This window comes from Schistocerca piceifrons, chromosome 4 (genome assembly GCF_021461385.2).
Source record: "Schistocerca piceifrons isolate TAMUIC-IGC-003096 chromosome 4, iqSchPice1.1, whole genome shotgun sequence".
Taxonomy (NCBI): Eukaryota; Metazoa; Arthropoda; class Insecta; order Orthoptera; family Acrididae; genus Schistocerca; species Schistocerca piceifrons.
The window spans coordinates 346,383,732-346,401,094 of NC_060141.1; the positions used below are offsets into that span (position 1 = coordinate 346,383,732).

The 17,363-nt window shown below is 40.0% G+C and overlaps 1 protein-coding gene across 1 annotated transcript in view; it reads left to right on the plus strand.

The window, feature by feature from the left end:
• Positions 1 to 17,363, plus strand: part of LOC124794768 (kalirin) — a 2,150,963-nt gene that overhangs the window by 2,084,282 nt on the left and 49,318 nt on the right. Inside the window, exons 37-39 of the mRNA XM_047258392.1 lie at positions 7,018 to 7,245; positions 12,843 to 12,926; positions 14,643 to 15,091. Of these exons, the coding sequence (XP_047114348.1) occupies positions 7,018 to 7,245; positions 12,843 to 12,926; positions 14,643 to 15,091 (761 nt within the window). The remainder of the gene's footprint in view (positions 1 to 7,017; positions 7,246 to 12,842; positions 12,927 to 14,642; positions 15,092 to 17,363) is intronic.

A 17,363-nucleotide genomic window follows, 5' to 3' on the forward strand; every position in this document is an offset into this window, starting at 1 on the left:
AACAGCAATACCCTAGCGGAGGACGAACAAGCGTGCTGCAGGCAGTCTCTGCAGTAAACCTATTGTAATTCCTAGGTATTTAATTGAATGACAACCTTTAAATGTGTGTGGTTTATCGTGTAATAGGAATTTAGTGGATTTCTATTTGTACTAATGTGGATAACGTCAGACATTTTCTCACTGAGAGGTAAAACAAATACTGTGCACGACAAACAAGTACGGACATGATACATCCATTGCTGATTCAACCATTGTTTACACTTTGTTAACCTCTTAATTATCAGAGATTAAAATTTGACGGTATTTTGTCTTTCAAAAAGTTCGGCGGACGGAAAAAAATGGCACTTCTGGCGGTGATGCCCCACAGCTCTTAGATATTTGAAAAATGTCATATTACCACCTTGAGCTGCCTGTAAAATATTTATTATACAACCAGTTTCAGTCGTCTGACTATCATCAGGTTCATAAAAGTATTGACAGCGTCATTTTAGGTGAAATATAAAATCGTCATCGTCAGGTGATAAAACCATGAATAACAATACACTGTTATCATATCGTAATATAAATCACGTGGTCAATCTATAAAAACTGTGGTAGGGAGTGTACACATTTATGTTCAGTGCCTCTGTGTGGTATGAATCTGATGGGCTCTGACACTATGGGATTTAACATCTGAGGTCATCAGTCCCCTAGAACTTAGAACTATTTAAACCTAACTAACCTAAGGATATCACACACATCCATGCCCGAGGCAGGATTCGAACCTGCGACCGTAGCGGTCGCGCGGTTCCAGACTGAAGCGCCTAGAACCGCCCGGCCACACCGGCCAGCGGTATGAATCTGTTCACAGCATTAACGCGAATTATGATCTTGACGTTAATGTGTGCACTCCCTAGCACAATTTTTATAGGTTGACGACGTAATTTATATTACGATACGATAATAGTGCATTATTCGTGGTTTTATCGCCTGACGATAACGATTTTATATTTCGCTTAACATGATACTCTGATTACTTTTATGAATGTGATAATGATCAGGCGATCGAAACTTGTTGTACAAATCAAGTATTTTACCAGCAGCTCAAGACGGTAATATGACATTTTTCAAATTTTTCGAAAAAACAGACGTTTTCACGTCAAAAGATCTCCACGATGCATTAAAATCTGCACTCGTGGTCGAAGCGGAACTCGAACCCACGACAGTTCCTTTACGTGACAGTGGAGCATCCGAGACAACAGAGGCAGTCTGATGACATTTGTAAGAGGTTTTCATTGCTATCAGTGAGCCGAAGCAGCACAGTCACCGCCGGGGTTCCACCCGGCTGCTGTCCGTTTGCACCACAAAGACACGGAATAGTTCGGCGAAGAGGAAGACGAGACGTGCAGGTCAAAGCCTCCGTGCCGTGGACTTCGGGCGCTGGATCCCCCGACTCACACGTTACAACAGCCACTTCGCGCTAAAAAGTGAAGAAACTTGACGGAAGCGGTGCAGGAACCTCGCGGCCAGAAGGGGTATCGGAGAACCAGTGCTATCGGCGTTCCGGCTTTCTAGGCGATAGGCGCGCGGAAGTGCTGCCAGCTTCCGTGAAGCAGGGGGCGCCGCGACACAGCCGAGCAGCGAGGCACGGGGTAGGGTATATTTGGCGCCGCGGGCTGACGCGACGCGACGCCTCGCGTGAGGAGGGGCACGGGGGGGGGGGGGGGGGACAGACGGCAGGGAGGGGTGAGTAGCCTATAAGTAGGGGGCGCTCGCGCCGACGCTACACAGTCGGCGAGCCGCCGCCCGCCATGAAGGACGTTATGCACACGCGGGCGCTGTACTCGACGCTCAAGCGCTACTTTGGACATAGCATGGACTGCGCGACTCCCGCTGCTTGGCCCTGCCGGCTTGCTGCTAAGGCCGCTGCCGCCGGCATCCACGGCCCAGTGAGTATCGCTCGTCCAGCATCGTACGCCCCGGCTCCACGGGGGTTCTTCGTTGTTTCGTTAATTTCGGTTGTAAGAGCGCATTCCGTTTTTGGCTTCTCTATCACTCCTGCCAGCCAGTGACGTAGCACTGCGGTGCGATGAGTGGCACCTTGGTTGAATGAATCGACACCGTTTCAGGAGGGGAAAAAACCACTCGTCTGAAACACTGATTGCTTTATTCATACTCGACGTCTCTGCAGACAATAGTTGAAGGCGAACAGGTGGATCTTATCTTCCTAGATTTCCGCAAGAAGTTCGACAAGGCACCACATCATCGACTACTAACCAGGATGCAACCATAAGGAGTATCTTCGTAAATGTGTGTTCATTTCGGGCAATGTTTGACTAAAAGTAGCCAGTACGTTTAACTGAACGGCGAATGTTCAACAGAAACGAAACATCGTGTGTGCCCGAAGGAACCCTAATAAGCTTTCATACATGAACGCTGTATCAGAAAGGATCAGCGGCACTATAAGATTGTTCTCTGATGATGCCGTTGTGAACAGGTTTGTATCACCCTGGAACGTTGGTGAAGAATTGCGGAAATACTTGGACAAAGCTTGCAATTTGTGTAATGAGTGGCAGATCCCTTTAAATGTATATCACTGCAAGGTAATACTTATAACAAAGGGAAAGAACACTATAGCATCTGATTAAAAGGTTGGTACTCAATGCCTTGAGCACGCTACATCGTATTAGGGGAACCGGAAAATAATGACGTTTCTGCACTTGTCGATATTCGTTTGCCCCTTATCATTTCATTGTGTACTTCAAAATCTTGCGAAAGACATTTTAAGATTAGAGTGACTTGTTTAAACGTAAATAATTAAATCTAATTGTATTGCAATTTATGGTGAAAAGACAGAAGAAGCACATACCCGGCATTGTGAGATTTTTGAGTTTCGCAAGGGTAGTAACGCAACAATTGCTACCCGAAAATATTTGCGGTATTTATCCAAGTGCGTTAGATCTTCGCATATGCCAAAGATGGTTTTCTGAGATCAGATCGGGTAATTTTCATCTTTACGACTCGTATCGATCAGAAAGACCAACGACTTTATAGAAAATAAGATGTTAAGGGCGGAAGTGGAAGCAAATCCATGTCAGACACTCTTAGCCAACCTTGGTCGACCATCCAAGAACATTTGCAGCATATTGGTAAAGACAATCAAAGCTAACAAGCCACCACATGCAAGTTATTGGGTCATCGTCACAATACAGAAGCGTTTTTTGATCGCTTGATCATTGGCGACGACATATGGGTCCTCTACGATAATTCGAAACCCAAAAGGCGTTATTCTGCAACACGATAATGCAAGACCGCGCTACGCGCGAAACTTGGAAGAAGTTACTGACTTACAGTGGGAGGCATTGCCTCGCCCACCATGCTCGCCTGATATTGCACCATCGGATTTCCATATATCCTGACCGTTTTCTAAATGGCAACAAACTTGAAAATATGAATGATGTCCAAAGTGTCACCTCCAGATATTTTGCTCAAAAACCAATTGATTTTTATCGACGCTGCATTGAAAATTTACGCACTAGATGGTAAAAGTTGTTGGCAACGAGGATGATTACATCATTGATTAAAAATAAAAACTTGTGTTAATAATTTATGTGTTTGAATTTAATGTAAAAAACGACACTACTTTCCGGTCCCACTAATATTTAGGAGTAATATCAAGAAGCGATATGGAATGGGACGGTCAGGTAAAATCGGTGTTAGGGAAGACGAACGATTGACTTAGATTTGTTCGAAGAGTTCTGGGAAAATCAGTGCACCTATAAAAGAAAATCGTACACAAGTCGCTAGTGCAGCCAATTCTAGAGTTCTGTTCTAGCGTTTGGAGTCCTTATCAAGTAGGCATGCGTGCAGAAATCGAACGAAATCATATATGAGGTGGTAGGTTCGTAACAGGTCAGTATAGTCCTACTGAAGTGTAACAGGAATGCCCGGGGAACTAAACGAGGAAACCTTAGTATAAAGACGACGTAGTTCTCGCGAAAAACTGTTGCGTAAATTTGAAGAACCTATATTCGAAGGAGACTCGGACCATTACGTTGCCACTGTCGTATATCTCGCGTAAGGATAATGAGAATGAACTAAGAGAGATTAGGTCGAATGCAGAGGCATATACGTGGACTATCATTTTTCTTCGGTCACTATACTAATAGAAAAGGAAAGAAAATCGATAACCCCCCACCTGCCATGTACGGTACAATGGCTTACGGAATTAGGTGTAGATGTTAACAAGGTTAAATGCAATTTAATGCGGGTGTGTAGGAGAAACAGTATTAATCGTATGTGGATCGAGTCAGTCACTTCGATTAAACATTTGTGCGTAACGCTAAGAGCACACATAACTTTGCAAAACACTGGTGCGACGCGTTTTTGACCAGTGCGCGAGTATTTGGGAGCCCCACTATGGTACAAGGGAGACATCGAAGCAGTTCAGAGGCATGATGCTAAGATTTTACAGGGCAGTCGGGTCAGTATTAGAGTGTTACGAAATGCTCCATGAGCCTATTAGATAGGAATCGTTGGGGAGAATAACAGTATGTTTGTGCGAAACGCCATTGAGGAAGGTTAAGAGAGCCCACATTTTCTCTAGACTGCGGAACGATTCTGCTGCCTCCACCGCGTGAGAATCGTAAGGATAAAATAAGGAAGATCAGTGATTTTGCATAGTCGCACAGGCAGTCCCTTTTCCGTAGCTCCCTTTGCGAATGGAACAGGAAGGAGAATGACAGGGAATGATACACAGCGCCCTCTTGTCATGCACCATACAGTGGCTTCGAGAGTATGTTGATGTGTATGTAGAAAACGTAGTGGGTACTCGAGGAGAAGTAGACATCCGATCGCTAGCTTCTCTGGAAGTATAAACCCGACATGATTTGCCCACAGTCAAGCAGATGTGTTCTTAGATGTTTAAAGAACAACGGTAGATGGCGCTTGGTGCAAGCGCAAGTTTGATCAACCAAATGTTGCCAAAAGGCCCTACTGAAGCGGTTCAGAACCAGGTGATCTTACTGAATGAACGCTGAGGACTGCAAATGTAATATCGCAACTGTGTGAAATACAACGCGCATTGGAACATTACTCCAACCCGCTGACAGCTGAAGGCACGATGAAAACATGAATACTTGTTTGTTGTTTGACACTCCCTGTTCTGTTTCACTCGCTTTTGAACTGACGGAAAAGTGGCTGGCTGTTCACCTTCGTACGCAGCTTAACCTATTGTTATGTTGTTCTCATAATCCTTACGAAAGGTATACAATGGACGCTGCTGAATTTTTGTGGATTCTTCCTTAAATACCCGCTGTCTGGATTTACCCTTGATGGTTTTGCGAAAGGGATGCCTTTCGTCCAACTGCTCCAAGTTCTTAGAGCAAATCTGTTACTGCGAAATATACTGAGCTCTGAATTTCGTTAACGTCCTTTGTCAGATTAACTCGATGAGAACCCCAAACATGGGAGCAGTATTCTATGCTAAGTCGCACCAGCCTCATGTGCGCGGCTGTCTTGGAAGATAGTCTTCAGTATATCCAAGTTCTTGACATTCGTTTTCTAATGATTTTGTGCATTCGTCCATTATCCGTAACTTAGTAGTATTATCACCTAGGCCATTCAAACGCTGTGAAGGGCACCAGAAGTCTGCCATTAATTTTGTAATCACATAAATTCATTGAGGCAATCACTCATTAGATAAGATAGTATGATCATCTCTTATCGTTTGAGTACCAACACGTCTTTATTTCTGAGGAGCTGGATCAAAACTCAGCTAAGCCTTCGTGGTTTATTTCCCTGGGTATTGGAGGCAAATGTTGAAATGGTTACTTCAACCAGGCCACAGCCTGTTTCTTCCCCCATTCATTTCCATCCAGGCTTCTGCTCCACCTCTTCTGTCGAGCGGACATTACATTAACCTAACTTCTTTTTTGTCTTAAGTCAAATCATTGATCACATAGTGATAAAGTGACAGTGGAGTTTATTTGTGAAATATATGATGTGGTTTGGGTACCATTGGGAATCTAATCTCTGCTGCCAGGAACTTTGCATATTCCCAGCCGTTGCATCTGAAAAGTTGCACACTTACGCCTGTAAAACATGTTTCATTGTTGAGATCCATTTGCTTCTAGTCCTGTATATTTAACTCGCAATGCTGCAGCTGTTGCAACTGTTGGTGGCATTTATAGTTACTTGCCATCACCTAGTAAGAAAAACAATGTTTATTGTTGAAGAACCACTCAAAGTCTTTGAGACAGTACAGGGCTGAATAGCTTAGGTATAACGTTCACCTTAAGTGAGATGTGAAAGTGGCAGAAAATGAAAATCACTAAATACTAGTTTTCTGATAGTTATGTGTTTCCATTTGTCTCAAACTGTAATCATTTATTTTCATCTTCAGCATTCTTGTGCAGTGTGTACTTGATGCATTTCTGATAACAACTTCACCGCATTGTAATTTTTCTCATTCAACACTGTTGTTTGATTTCCAGAGTTTACAATTTCTTTCTAAGGCAGCTTCAATTAATCTGTAAGTCCACTCTAATAACAGGCATCCACCTTTCGAGATGTACTGTTACTCAAAGCATGAAGATACTCTCACTCTTACCTTTTTTTTTCTTTCTCTTTTTAGTTTTGCAGCACACCTCAGAGAGAGAATCAGTATACATAAGACATACATAATAGTTACTGCTAATCAGAATAGGAAAGATGGAAATGTTCTCTGAACATTCATCATTTAACCTGTACATTAGTTCACAGACCTCTGTTTTCACAGCATAGCTACATGCTTTGTGATATTTAGGGAAAATAGCTTTCAGCTTTGGTGCTGCAACATCCTTCTGTTCATATGCGTCAACATTCATGATATGTAGTATCTGTTTACACCTATGGTTTAACTGAAAAGAGATATTCTCAAATTTTAATTTCCCATGTCTGCTTAGTATTTTTGTATTTGTGGATAACAGTTTTGTAACAGTGGATATCTGTTGAAATTTGGAGACATTATGAAACCGTGGTTCATCCAACTTGTTACAGCTGCCATCTGGGGAAATGGGCAACAAGCAGGCAGTGGCACAGCCGGAGGGTGAAGAGTCGAGCGCAGAAGAGCGGCTAGCACCAGCTCCCAGCTCGCGGCCACCCTTCGTGGACCAGAACGGCGAGGAGCCAGAGGATGATGTAGAGCTGCCACCACCCATGAAACCCATCAGTGAGCCACTCGTCGTTGCAGGAGCTGCCTCAGCTGACGAGAGCCAGGGCAAGCGGGTAGGTACTACTCTGCTGTTCACATTATCCTTCTGGAGAGATTCCAGTTGTTGCAACCTGATTTATTTGTGATTTTTTTTTTTCTTCAGTAAGATCGTTCACAGATATCTCAGATAGAAATGGTGCCTTACTCCCTTTCTGAACATCATGTGATATACATTAATGTTGTTTTCTTTACAATCTCTCTAGCTATGACGTGTCAAGTACAAGTGCATACATATACTTGGGGAACTTTGAGCTCATGGAGATCAAAAAAACGTTGGCTTTTTATCTTAACAATGTTATTGCCTGTGCATATTGCTAGAATGTGTTTCAATCAAGTTTTAATCTACAGATCATTACTGTGTACAGTTTTCCACAACTGAGTACAATTACTTGCTGATGTACTTGGCTGAAACATCTGTGCTTATGGTCCGTGTGATTTTAAGTGCTTGGTATTGTGTCAATTCCAATCCCAAAGAAAGCAGGTGTTGACAAATGTGAAAATTACCGAACTATCAGTTTAATAAGTCACAGCTGCAAAATACTAACGTGGATTCTTTACAGACGAATGGAAAAACTAGTAAAAGCCGACCTCAGGGAAGATCAGTTTGGATTCCGTAGAAATGTTGGGACACGTGAGGCAATATTGACCCTACAACTTACCTTAGAAGCTAGATTAAGGAAAGGCAAACCTACATTTCTAGCATTTGTAGACCTAGAGAAAGCTTTTGACAATCTTTACTGGAATACGCTCTTTCAAATTCTGAAGGTGGCAGGGGTAAAATACAGGGTTATTACAAATGATTGAAGCGATTTCACAGCTCTACAATAACGTTATTATTTGAGATATTTTCACAATGCTTTGCACACACATACAAAAACTCAAAAAGTTTTTTTAGGCATTCACAAATGTTCGATATGTGCCCCTTTAGTGATTCGGCAGACATCAAGCTGATAATCAAGTTCCTCCCACACTCGGCGCAGCATGTCCCCATCAATGAGTTCGAAAGCATCGTTGATGCGAGCTCGCAGTTCTGGCACGTTTCTTGGTAGAGGAGGTTTAAACACTGAATCTTTCACATAACCCCACAGAAAGAAATCGCATGAGGTTAAGTCGGGAGAGTGTGGAGGCCATGACATGAATTGCTGATCATGATCTCCACCATGACCGATCCATCGGTTTTCCAATCTCCTGTTTAAGAAATGCCAAACATCATGATGGAAGTGCGGTGGAGCACAATCCTGTTGAAAGATGAAGTCGGCTCTGTCGGTCTCCAGTTGTGGCATGAGCCAATTTTCCAGCATGTCCAGATACACGTGTCCTGTAACGTTTTTTTCGCAGAAGAGAAAGGGACTGTAAACTTTAAACCATGAGATTGCACAAAACACGTTAACTTTCGGTGAATTGCGAATTTGCTGCACGAATGCGTGAGGATTCTCTACCGCCCAGATTCGCACATTGTGTCTGTTCACTTCACCATTAAGAAAAAATGTTGCTTCATCATTGAAAACAAGTTTCGCACTGAACGCATCCTCTTCCACGAGCTGTTGCAACCGCGCCGAAAATTCAAAGCGTTTGACTTTGTCATCGGGTGTCAGGGCTTGTAGCAATTGTAAACGGTAAGGCTTCTGCTTTAGCCTTTTCCGTAAGATTTTCCAAACCGTCGGCTGTGGTACGTTTAGCTCCCTGCTTGCTTTATTCGTCGACTTCCGCGGGCTACGCGTGAAACTTGCCCGCACGCGTTCAACCGTTTCTTCGCTCACTGCAGGCCGACCCGTTGATTTCCCCTTACAGAGGCATCCAGAAGCTTTAAACTGCGCATACCATCGCCGAATGGAGTTAGCAGTTGGTGGATCTTTGTTGAACTTCGTCCTGAAGTGTCGTTGCACTGTTATGACTGACTGATGTGAGTGTATTTTAAGCACGACATACGCTTTCTCGCCTCCTGTCGCCATTTTGTCTCACTGCGCTCTCGAGCGCTCTGGCGGCAGAAACCTAAAGTGCGGCTTCAGTCGAACAAAACTTTGAGTTTTTCTACGTATCTGTAGTGTGTTGTGACCATATGTCAATGAATGGAGCTACAGTGAATTTATGAAATCGCTTCAATCATTTGTAATAGCCCTGTACAGGGAGCAAAAGGCTATTTACAATTTGTACAGAAACCAGATGGCAGTTATGAGTCGAGGGACATGAAAGGGAAGCAGTGGTTGGGAAGGGAGTGAGACAGGGTTGTAGTCTCTTCCCGATGTTATTCAATCTGTATATTGAGCAAGCAGTAAAGGAAACAAAAGAAAAATTCGGAGTAGGTATTAAAATCCATGGAGAAGAAATAAAAACTTTGAGGTTCGCTGATGACATTGTAATTCTGTCAGAGACAGCGAAGGACTTGGAAGAGCAGTTGAATGGAATGGATAGTACCTTGAAAGGAAGGTATAAGATGAACATCAACAAAAGCAAAACGAAGATAATGGAATGTAGTCGAATTGAATCGGGTGATGCTGAGGGAATTAGATTAGGAAATGAGACACTTAAAGTAGTAGAGGCATTTTGCTATTTGGGGAGCAAAATAACTGATGATGGTCGAAGTAGAGAGGATATAAAATGTAGACTGGCAATGGCAAGGAAAGTGTTTCTGAAGAAGAGAAATTTGTTAACATCGAGTATAGATTTAAGTGTAACGAAGTCATTTCTGAAAGTATTTGTATGGAGTGTAGCCATGTATGGAAGTGAAACATGGACAACAAATATTTTGGACAAGAAGAGAATAAAAGCTTTTGAAATGTGGTGCTACAGAAGAATGCTGAAGATTAGATGGGTAGATCACATAACTAATTAGGAAGTATTGAATAGGATTGGGGAGAAGAGAAGTTTGTGGCACAACTTGACTAGAAGAAGGGATCGGTTGGTAGGACATGTGTTGAGGCATCAAGGGATGACCAATTTAGTATTGGAGGGCAGCATGGAGGGTAAAAATTGTAGAGGGAGACCAAGAGATGAATACACTAAGCAGATTCAGAAGGATGTAGGTTGCAGTAGGTACTGGGAGATGAAGAAGCTTGCACAGGATAGAGTAGCATGGAGAGCTGCATCAAACCAGTCTCAGGACTGAAGACAACAACAACAACAACAACAACAACAACAACCACCTTCAACTTACTTTGTGCCTAGTGAATGGGTTTCATGCAACAATGGTTCATACTGTCCCTAAACAGAAATATCAGCTTCAGTTCAGCAAGCACGTATTCAACAAAGTTTCAATATTCTGTGTGTTGTATGGTTCAAAAAGCAACATAGGACACAATCTTATTCACATACATTGCTTGACAAAAAAAGTGAAGCAATCAGAAGATGTGGTCAGACAACAATGTAACTTTTAACACATTCACATCATCGATAGGTCTGTAAATGGTTAGAGTTGCAATTTTCTGTTACAGATAGTCCATTAGTGTTGTTCATGTATAGTGTTGTTACCAGTCTGGTAGGATGTATAAGGGGCATGAACAATGTCGAATGATGAATGATCACTGTGGAGGACAAGCATGTGCCGTGTGCTTGGGTGACACAGCTTATCGGCACCTGACAGACTTTGAAAGGGGCCCCATTGTGGGTCTCCGTCTGGCTGGCTGGTTGAATCATGCAATACTCGGGTGTGTGGAATGTTTGGATGTGACAGTGGCCTGATGTTGGACTGCATGGGAATGTGAGGGCAGGTGTACTCATATCAAGGATTATGGGTGACTGTGTCTGACCATGACAGGGAGGAATGCCATATTCTGCATCAAACACAGTGTAACACCTTCACATCTGTGCCTGCCATCTGAGAACAAGTAATGGACACCCTGCAAAATCCTTTGTCATTTTGCATCATTGCTTCACAGTTCTGCACTACCTTCGATGACCATTGCTTGTGAGTAAGGCAGCGACATGGGGAAAGGTCCCTATCTTCCAATGTTTTGTAGAGCCACAGCAGTGTTACTTGTGGCACCGGGGTGTGGGGACTTAGTGATTGAGGGATCATCTTGTGTACTCATGTGTTTTACCACTTATATGATCGTATCATGGTTCCATTTTTCAATAGGACAATCCTCATCCAGACATAGCACTTATCAGTGTGATCTGTCTGCTTGATGTTGATAAACTCCTGTGGACAGTAAGATCTTCATACCTGTCCTCAATAGAATATGGGTGAGATCAGTTCGAACATCAACTTCATCCCAGTGTCAGTGTATAGGGTATCAAAAACCAAGTACAACAGTTATAGGCTAGCTTGCCTCAGGATGGGGTATAATGGCTTTATGATACCCTTCCTAACTGAACAAGAGCGTACATCTAGGTAAGAGGGGGTGTTGTGTCCTACTGGTAAGTGAGCTCATATTGACAAGGTGAATTTACAAAAACTCTCTCAAACCGTTTCATTTTTTTTCCTCCACCCCTCCTGGGTGTTCGTGTGCTTCATTTTTTTTTTATCAGGCAGTGTATTTCAAGAATTGATTCTTGCAGTATGTACTCACTAAAGGTAAAATGTTTTCATGCTAGTGTTATTAACACAAATACTACTTTGCTACAACAGATGCTGATGAGAACCCCACCAGACATTTGTTTCTAAGTGTAGTGTAAATGGGTTCTTATTCACTTAAGCATTTACAGGCTATTCAGCTATAGCTGATTTTGTAGTTTTTCAGAATACAACCGATCATTGACTAACATATAAGGTGTTTATTGAGATATTATCTGTGAGTAATGTAGGACCTTTTATAGCTTACATAACATACATATTTAAATCTGTGCTATTAATTTTATAAAAATTTATGCAGTTTATCTTTCTATATTTTATTACACTTCATTGTGTATTTATCTAAGTTTAAAAAAAAGGTGTTTATCTATTTGTGGTATCTTGTAAGTTGGGGAGATACATAGAATCAAATGAAAACTAAATTAGGCAAATAGCAGAGTGTTTGTTTGGAGCATAGAAAGAGAATTTGGAAAGAAAATACAGATTATCTAAACAGTAACAGAGATCCTTAACTGACATACAGAGGCTTTTAAATATAAAACATAGTGCATAGTTCATAGATATTGTTTCTGGAGGAAATATTCATTTCAGGGTGTAAAAAAAAAAAAAAAAAAAAAAAAATACAAGGGTGGGTTGCAAAGCAATAGGATCATGAATAGGAGAGAAAATGTGAGATGTGGTTTGCTTGTAGCTGTATGAAATACGGCATTGGGAAAAAACATACAAAACTATGCAATATTTTGCCACTGCTATATGCTGTAACATAGTTATTTACGAGAAACTTCAGTTTAAGCATGATTTCAGGTCTGTAAAGGAATTCTTTCATTAATTTTTGAAGAGGACAAAAAAATTATTTATTGATTTGTAGTTTCATTGTATTTGTTGTAAATATCATTTGCTATCACCTGCTGTGTGTAATACCTAGGTTACTGTAAGCAAAAATGATTATATAAATATATTTATCATTAATTTTTCATACAGTTTTCTTGTATCATGAAGACAGTTTCATCTTTAATAACAGAAACTTCAAAGATCATGAGTGTCTGCAGCAGTAGGCCTTATTTTTGTAACAGTTGTCAGAATATAGCTCTGTCTTTACAGTCATCCAGCCTCTCTCTCAAGGCATTGGAGGGAGCCACATCTGCTGACTTGGCTGAAATAGAGCAAATCGTCAAAGAGCGAATGGTGTGTTTGTAGTTAAATGAGGCTTTTTTAATTACTTTTCTTGTTTGCCCTGAACCTTTATGTTGAGTTGTGCATGATTTCAGAGTGTATATTTGGCTGCACAATTCTGTATTACTGGCACATTTGGAAGTTACATTTCAAATGTAGTGTATCATCATAATTGATATCATGCTGTTGCTTTCTCTTTCAGTCAGGTGCTGGTGGTAGTCTCTTGCACACACTTGGAGTTCACATGTAGTTTGCTATAAACACATTATTGAATGTCTTTAATTTTTGTTTGGCTTAATTAGTTTTATGTAAGCATTTGTGGAACATGCTCACTGCAATTTATTTTATTATGAATAAATTCTCACCTTGTTTGCAATAGATTTTGTATTCATAGTCAGTGTACACTGTCTTATATCATTAGTCATTCAAAATTTTTTGCTGCTGATGTATCTGTGTGATATCTGTGTAGATATGGTATACAGAATTATACATGTGCTGGCATTTGGTATCAGGCGCAGTTTTATTTTTGGTGGACACAATGTTAAACTTACGTTTACCACAAGCATGACGTAGGAACAGTTTTTCATATTGATTACATTTGGAATACTAAGAAACACAGATATCATTGAAGTAAGGAGCCACGGTTCTCTGAAATTAAAATTTTGTAAGTGATCTTTGGGTTTGGTGTGGGATGAGATCTGAACATGTTTGTTATTGTGAAACCCAAGAGTAGCATCTGCGTACAAACACAGAACAACTGGAATAGGAGTAAAATCCAGACAGATCATGAATACTGACTATGTACTTCCATAATAGACTGATGAAAAAAAAAACTGGGGAGACAAAACAAGGTTGTTCTATTGTTGTAAAGAAGGAAAACTCCCTTTGGCTCCTAATGCCAGAGAAATGCAACTCACAGGAAAGGAATTAATTACATTTGAGAGAGGGCAAGGGGGGGGGGGGGAGGGGAGATTAACTGCAGTTCTATTTATGTATTTTGTGTTTGTCTTGTTTTAGTATTTGCTGTGAGGTTTCCCTTCATGTGGGAGTTACGTATAACAGAATGGAAGTGTTATGTCCAGTTACGTCTTCCATATTCAACTTGCCCTTTCATGTAGGGTATTTGTATCTTCCCTTTCTTCTTTCCTAGCTGTCTATATCTCCTGGTGAAAGCATTGTTTAAAAGTTCTGATAAGTAGTCACACAACATTTGCTTTTAACTTGTGTTCCTCTTTAAACTGTCCAGTCTTTGTGTTAGTTAATAACTAGACATTCATCTTATGTTGTGCATAATGATTGCATTGATTCCAGAGTTAAAATTTCAAATTTTCATTCCGATTAGTTGTACAATGTTTACACTGCATTTTATTCCCACAGACTATGTGCAGTCTAAGTTAAAATTCTGATCTCATTTTAATGATAGATTGGTTACAACTTTCAAAACCTATAGGAACACTTGAAAACACTTCTGTTTCAGTAATGGAATTTACAAAAAAAAATGTTAAATGCTTATGACTTACCAGTTATAATTGACACTGCACACATTTTTGCATCACAGTGTAATTCATAAGTTCATTTCAGCATGGATTCTCAAGAAATTGATAAAGTTAGTCGGAATACTAGACTGTACAGTTGCTGCTGCATGTTAACACTTCAGAATTATATTTAAGTATTGACAGAGACAGGTTTTTGTGATCATTCACTGAAGAAATGTTGTGTTCTCTACAGGAGCAGCACACAGAAAATCAGGAAAGGAACAGTCTCCTTAATCGAGATTCAAAAGTGTCGAGTGAAATGGCATCTGATGGTGAAACAAGCACAAATACTGGTAGTGAAGGGCAGGGGACTTGTGAAGAAGAGACAGCTGATGATAAAGGTGGAGGGAGCAGGGAAGGGGGTGAAGCACAAGGCAGTGCCAGTGGCATGACAGCTGCGCCAAGTGACAGTGAAAGTGTTGAGGATGCGGCAGTTGCCGCCATACGCAAACGTGAATACGTAATTAGAGAATTGGTGGAGACTGAGAGGGACTATGTACGTGATCTGGAATATGTTACAGAGGGCTACATGCCTCTTATGAGGAATCCAGACTGTGAAATACCAATGCCTGAGGATCTGAGAGGAGGCAAAGACAAAATGGTGTTCGGAAACTTGGAAGCCATCTATGAGTGGCACAGAGAGTGAGTAACATTATCTTCACATATATTATGCTACCATTAAAGTATATTACGGATATCAGATTGATAAATTTGCTGTAGTACTGTATCTGTCAGGAATATTTCTTTCTTAGTTTTTTTCTAAGTTTTTAAGCATTTCCTTAATTTGAGTAAATGTGCATTTCACTTCTTTGTAATTTCATAGTCATGAGCTGCTTGTTATGGCAGTCCCAATAACAGAATAAAAGACATATGTAGTCAGTCGTGACCATCATTGAGAAAAATGGCATATTTCTATTGGCTATTTACTTTTTTACCATAATAAATTGTAAAACTCATCATTAATAGGGTTTAAGTAAGATAAAAGAAATATTTTCCTTGACTTTCTGTGTGATAATGTTCCATTTTTTTCACCAGCCACAATAAACATAAACTTCTGGTATACAACATTATACTCCCTTTCACTTTTCATACTTCATAGTTACACATGCCATATGGTTAATTACTCCCTACTGATTTGTGATAGATTTCTTTCCTGCTCTTTCTATAATATATTATACTTCACATTAACTATAATTTTTATCATTTTCCACTTATAATATTGAATGAACTTGATATAAAATGCTGGATTTGCATTCAAGAGACAACCCAGGTTCAGACCGTAGACTACTAATTTAGCTAAGTGTCTTACAATTCATTAATCATTGCTCATAAATGTAGGGATGATTTTGCATCATGCCCGTGACCATTTCTTCCTCCATTTCTGTAAACTTTATGAGTATTTTTATTTTATTCAGAAAGGGTTTATCCATAAAATATGCCATGAAAGAAGATAAAGATTATGCACAGGCTGGGAAATTGAAATTTAGAATATCCGAAATTTTTGCTTATTCTGCTTAGCAATACTAATGAAACTAGACGTGGGATGCATTTCACAATAGATGCTATGGTCACTAAGTTATTGCCCTCCTGCATCACATGAATGTGTATTTTCCCCAGAGTGATGTCTTGGAAATGTAGTCATAATGACAGGAATTGTATGTTGTAATGTCAGGAATTATATGTCATTGACTTGTGAAAAATAATGTCTTATAATGGATATTTGTGATGTTATACTGAATTTTTTTGGCTTACGGAGATGCTGAATAGAACATTAGTAAATACTCTTAGTAATAATAAACCTCTCATGTTTAGTATATTCTAGTATCAACAAAAAAATCACGATTTGTTACTGCTTTGCATTGCTTTTACATGAGATAACATTTTACTTTATGATACATTGCCTGTCCATTTTACAGATGGAAGGAAGTTCACATGTTTCATTGTATAAAATAGATCACAATACACTTTGCTTTTGGTAATATTCTTACTATAAACTAAAGTACACCACCAATATGTTAAACTGTTCACAATTGTTAACTGCATCTCCTTCAGAAATATTCATATTTGAAGCAACTTTTGCTCTTAAGAATAAAAGTCATATGAAATTAAGAGACTGTCTAAAAGCACTTACAGAACAAACACAAAACCAGTCAGAAATTAATTCACTTTTTTTAATTATTACACTAACATTCATAGAATTCAAAATTAACATACTGTGCTCATATTCCACATATGGGATTTGATTTTATAGCACAGGTGGCTGTGTTTAGAGGTACATTTTTTATAAATCCCTCCAGAAAAATATCATTGTCAACTCTTGGCAAAGCTGTATACATTTCCTCTCAAAATAATTTCATCCTGCTCCATAGATGGCTGTACTGACTTCACATCAAACTGTTTTCATCTGAGCTAAAAGAAATATTTATTGAATTACTCTGTCTGCGAGATTACAGTTTTAATTTTTCATTGCTTGTCCTCTTGTCACCCAGAATACTGATTTGCAAGAGTTGTGCTCTGTGATTCTCCTTTAATGTTGTTAAGTGTTTATTGTTGGCTGGCCAACATGTTTAATACTGTACATGTTCAATTCTGTCTTGCTTACATTGTTACTCTTGTGTAAGAGGAGAGTAGTTGGTACTGCAATTCTGATCTTTGCTTATTATGCAAATTTTGTGTTATAAACATCACAGATAGCCATTCGTGTTTTATGTTACCCATGAATTGTTGTGTGCTTTTATTTCCAATCACCTTCTCAAACATAAAACTACAGCATTTTTCAGAATAGGGGGAAAGTATGATTTGCAGAACATTAACTGGCATTTTAGCAAATGTTTATTTGATTGTGCCTTTGCCTTTTCAACAACATGGGAGCGAGAAAATTGCCTCATAGAGCTTTATTTACATTTCTGTCTGC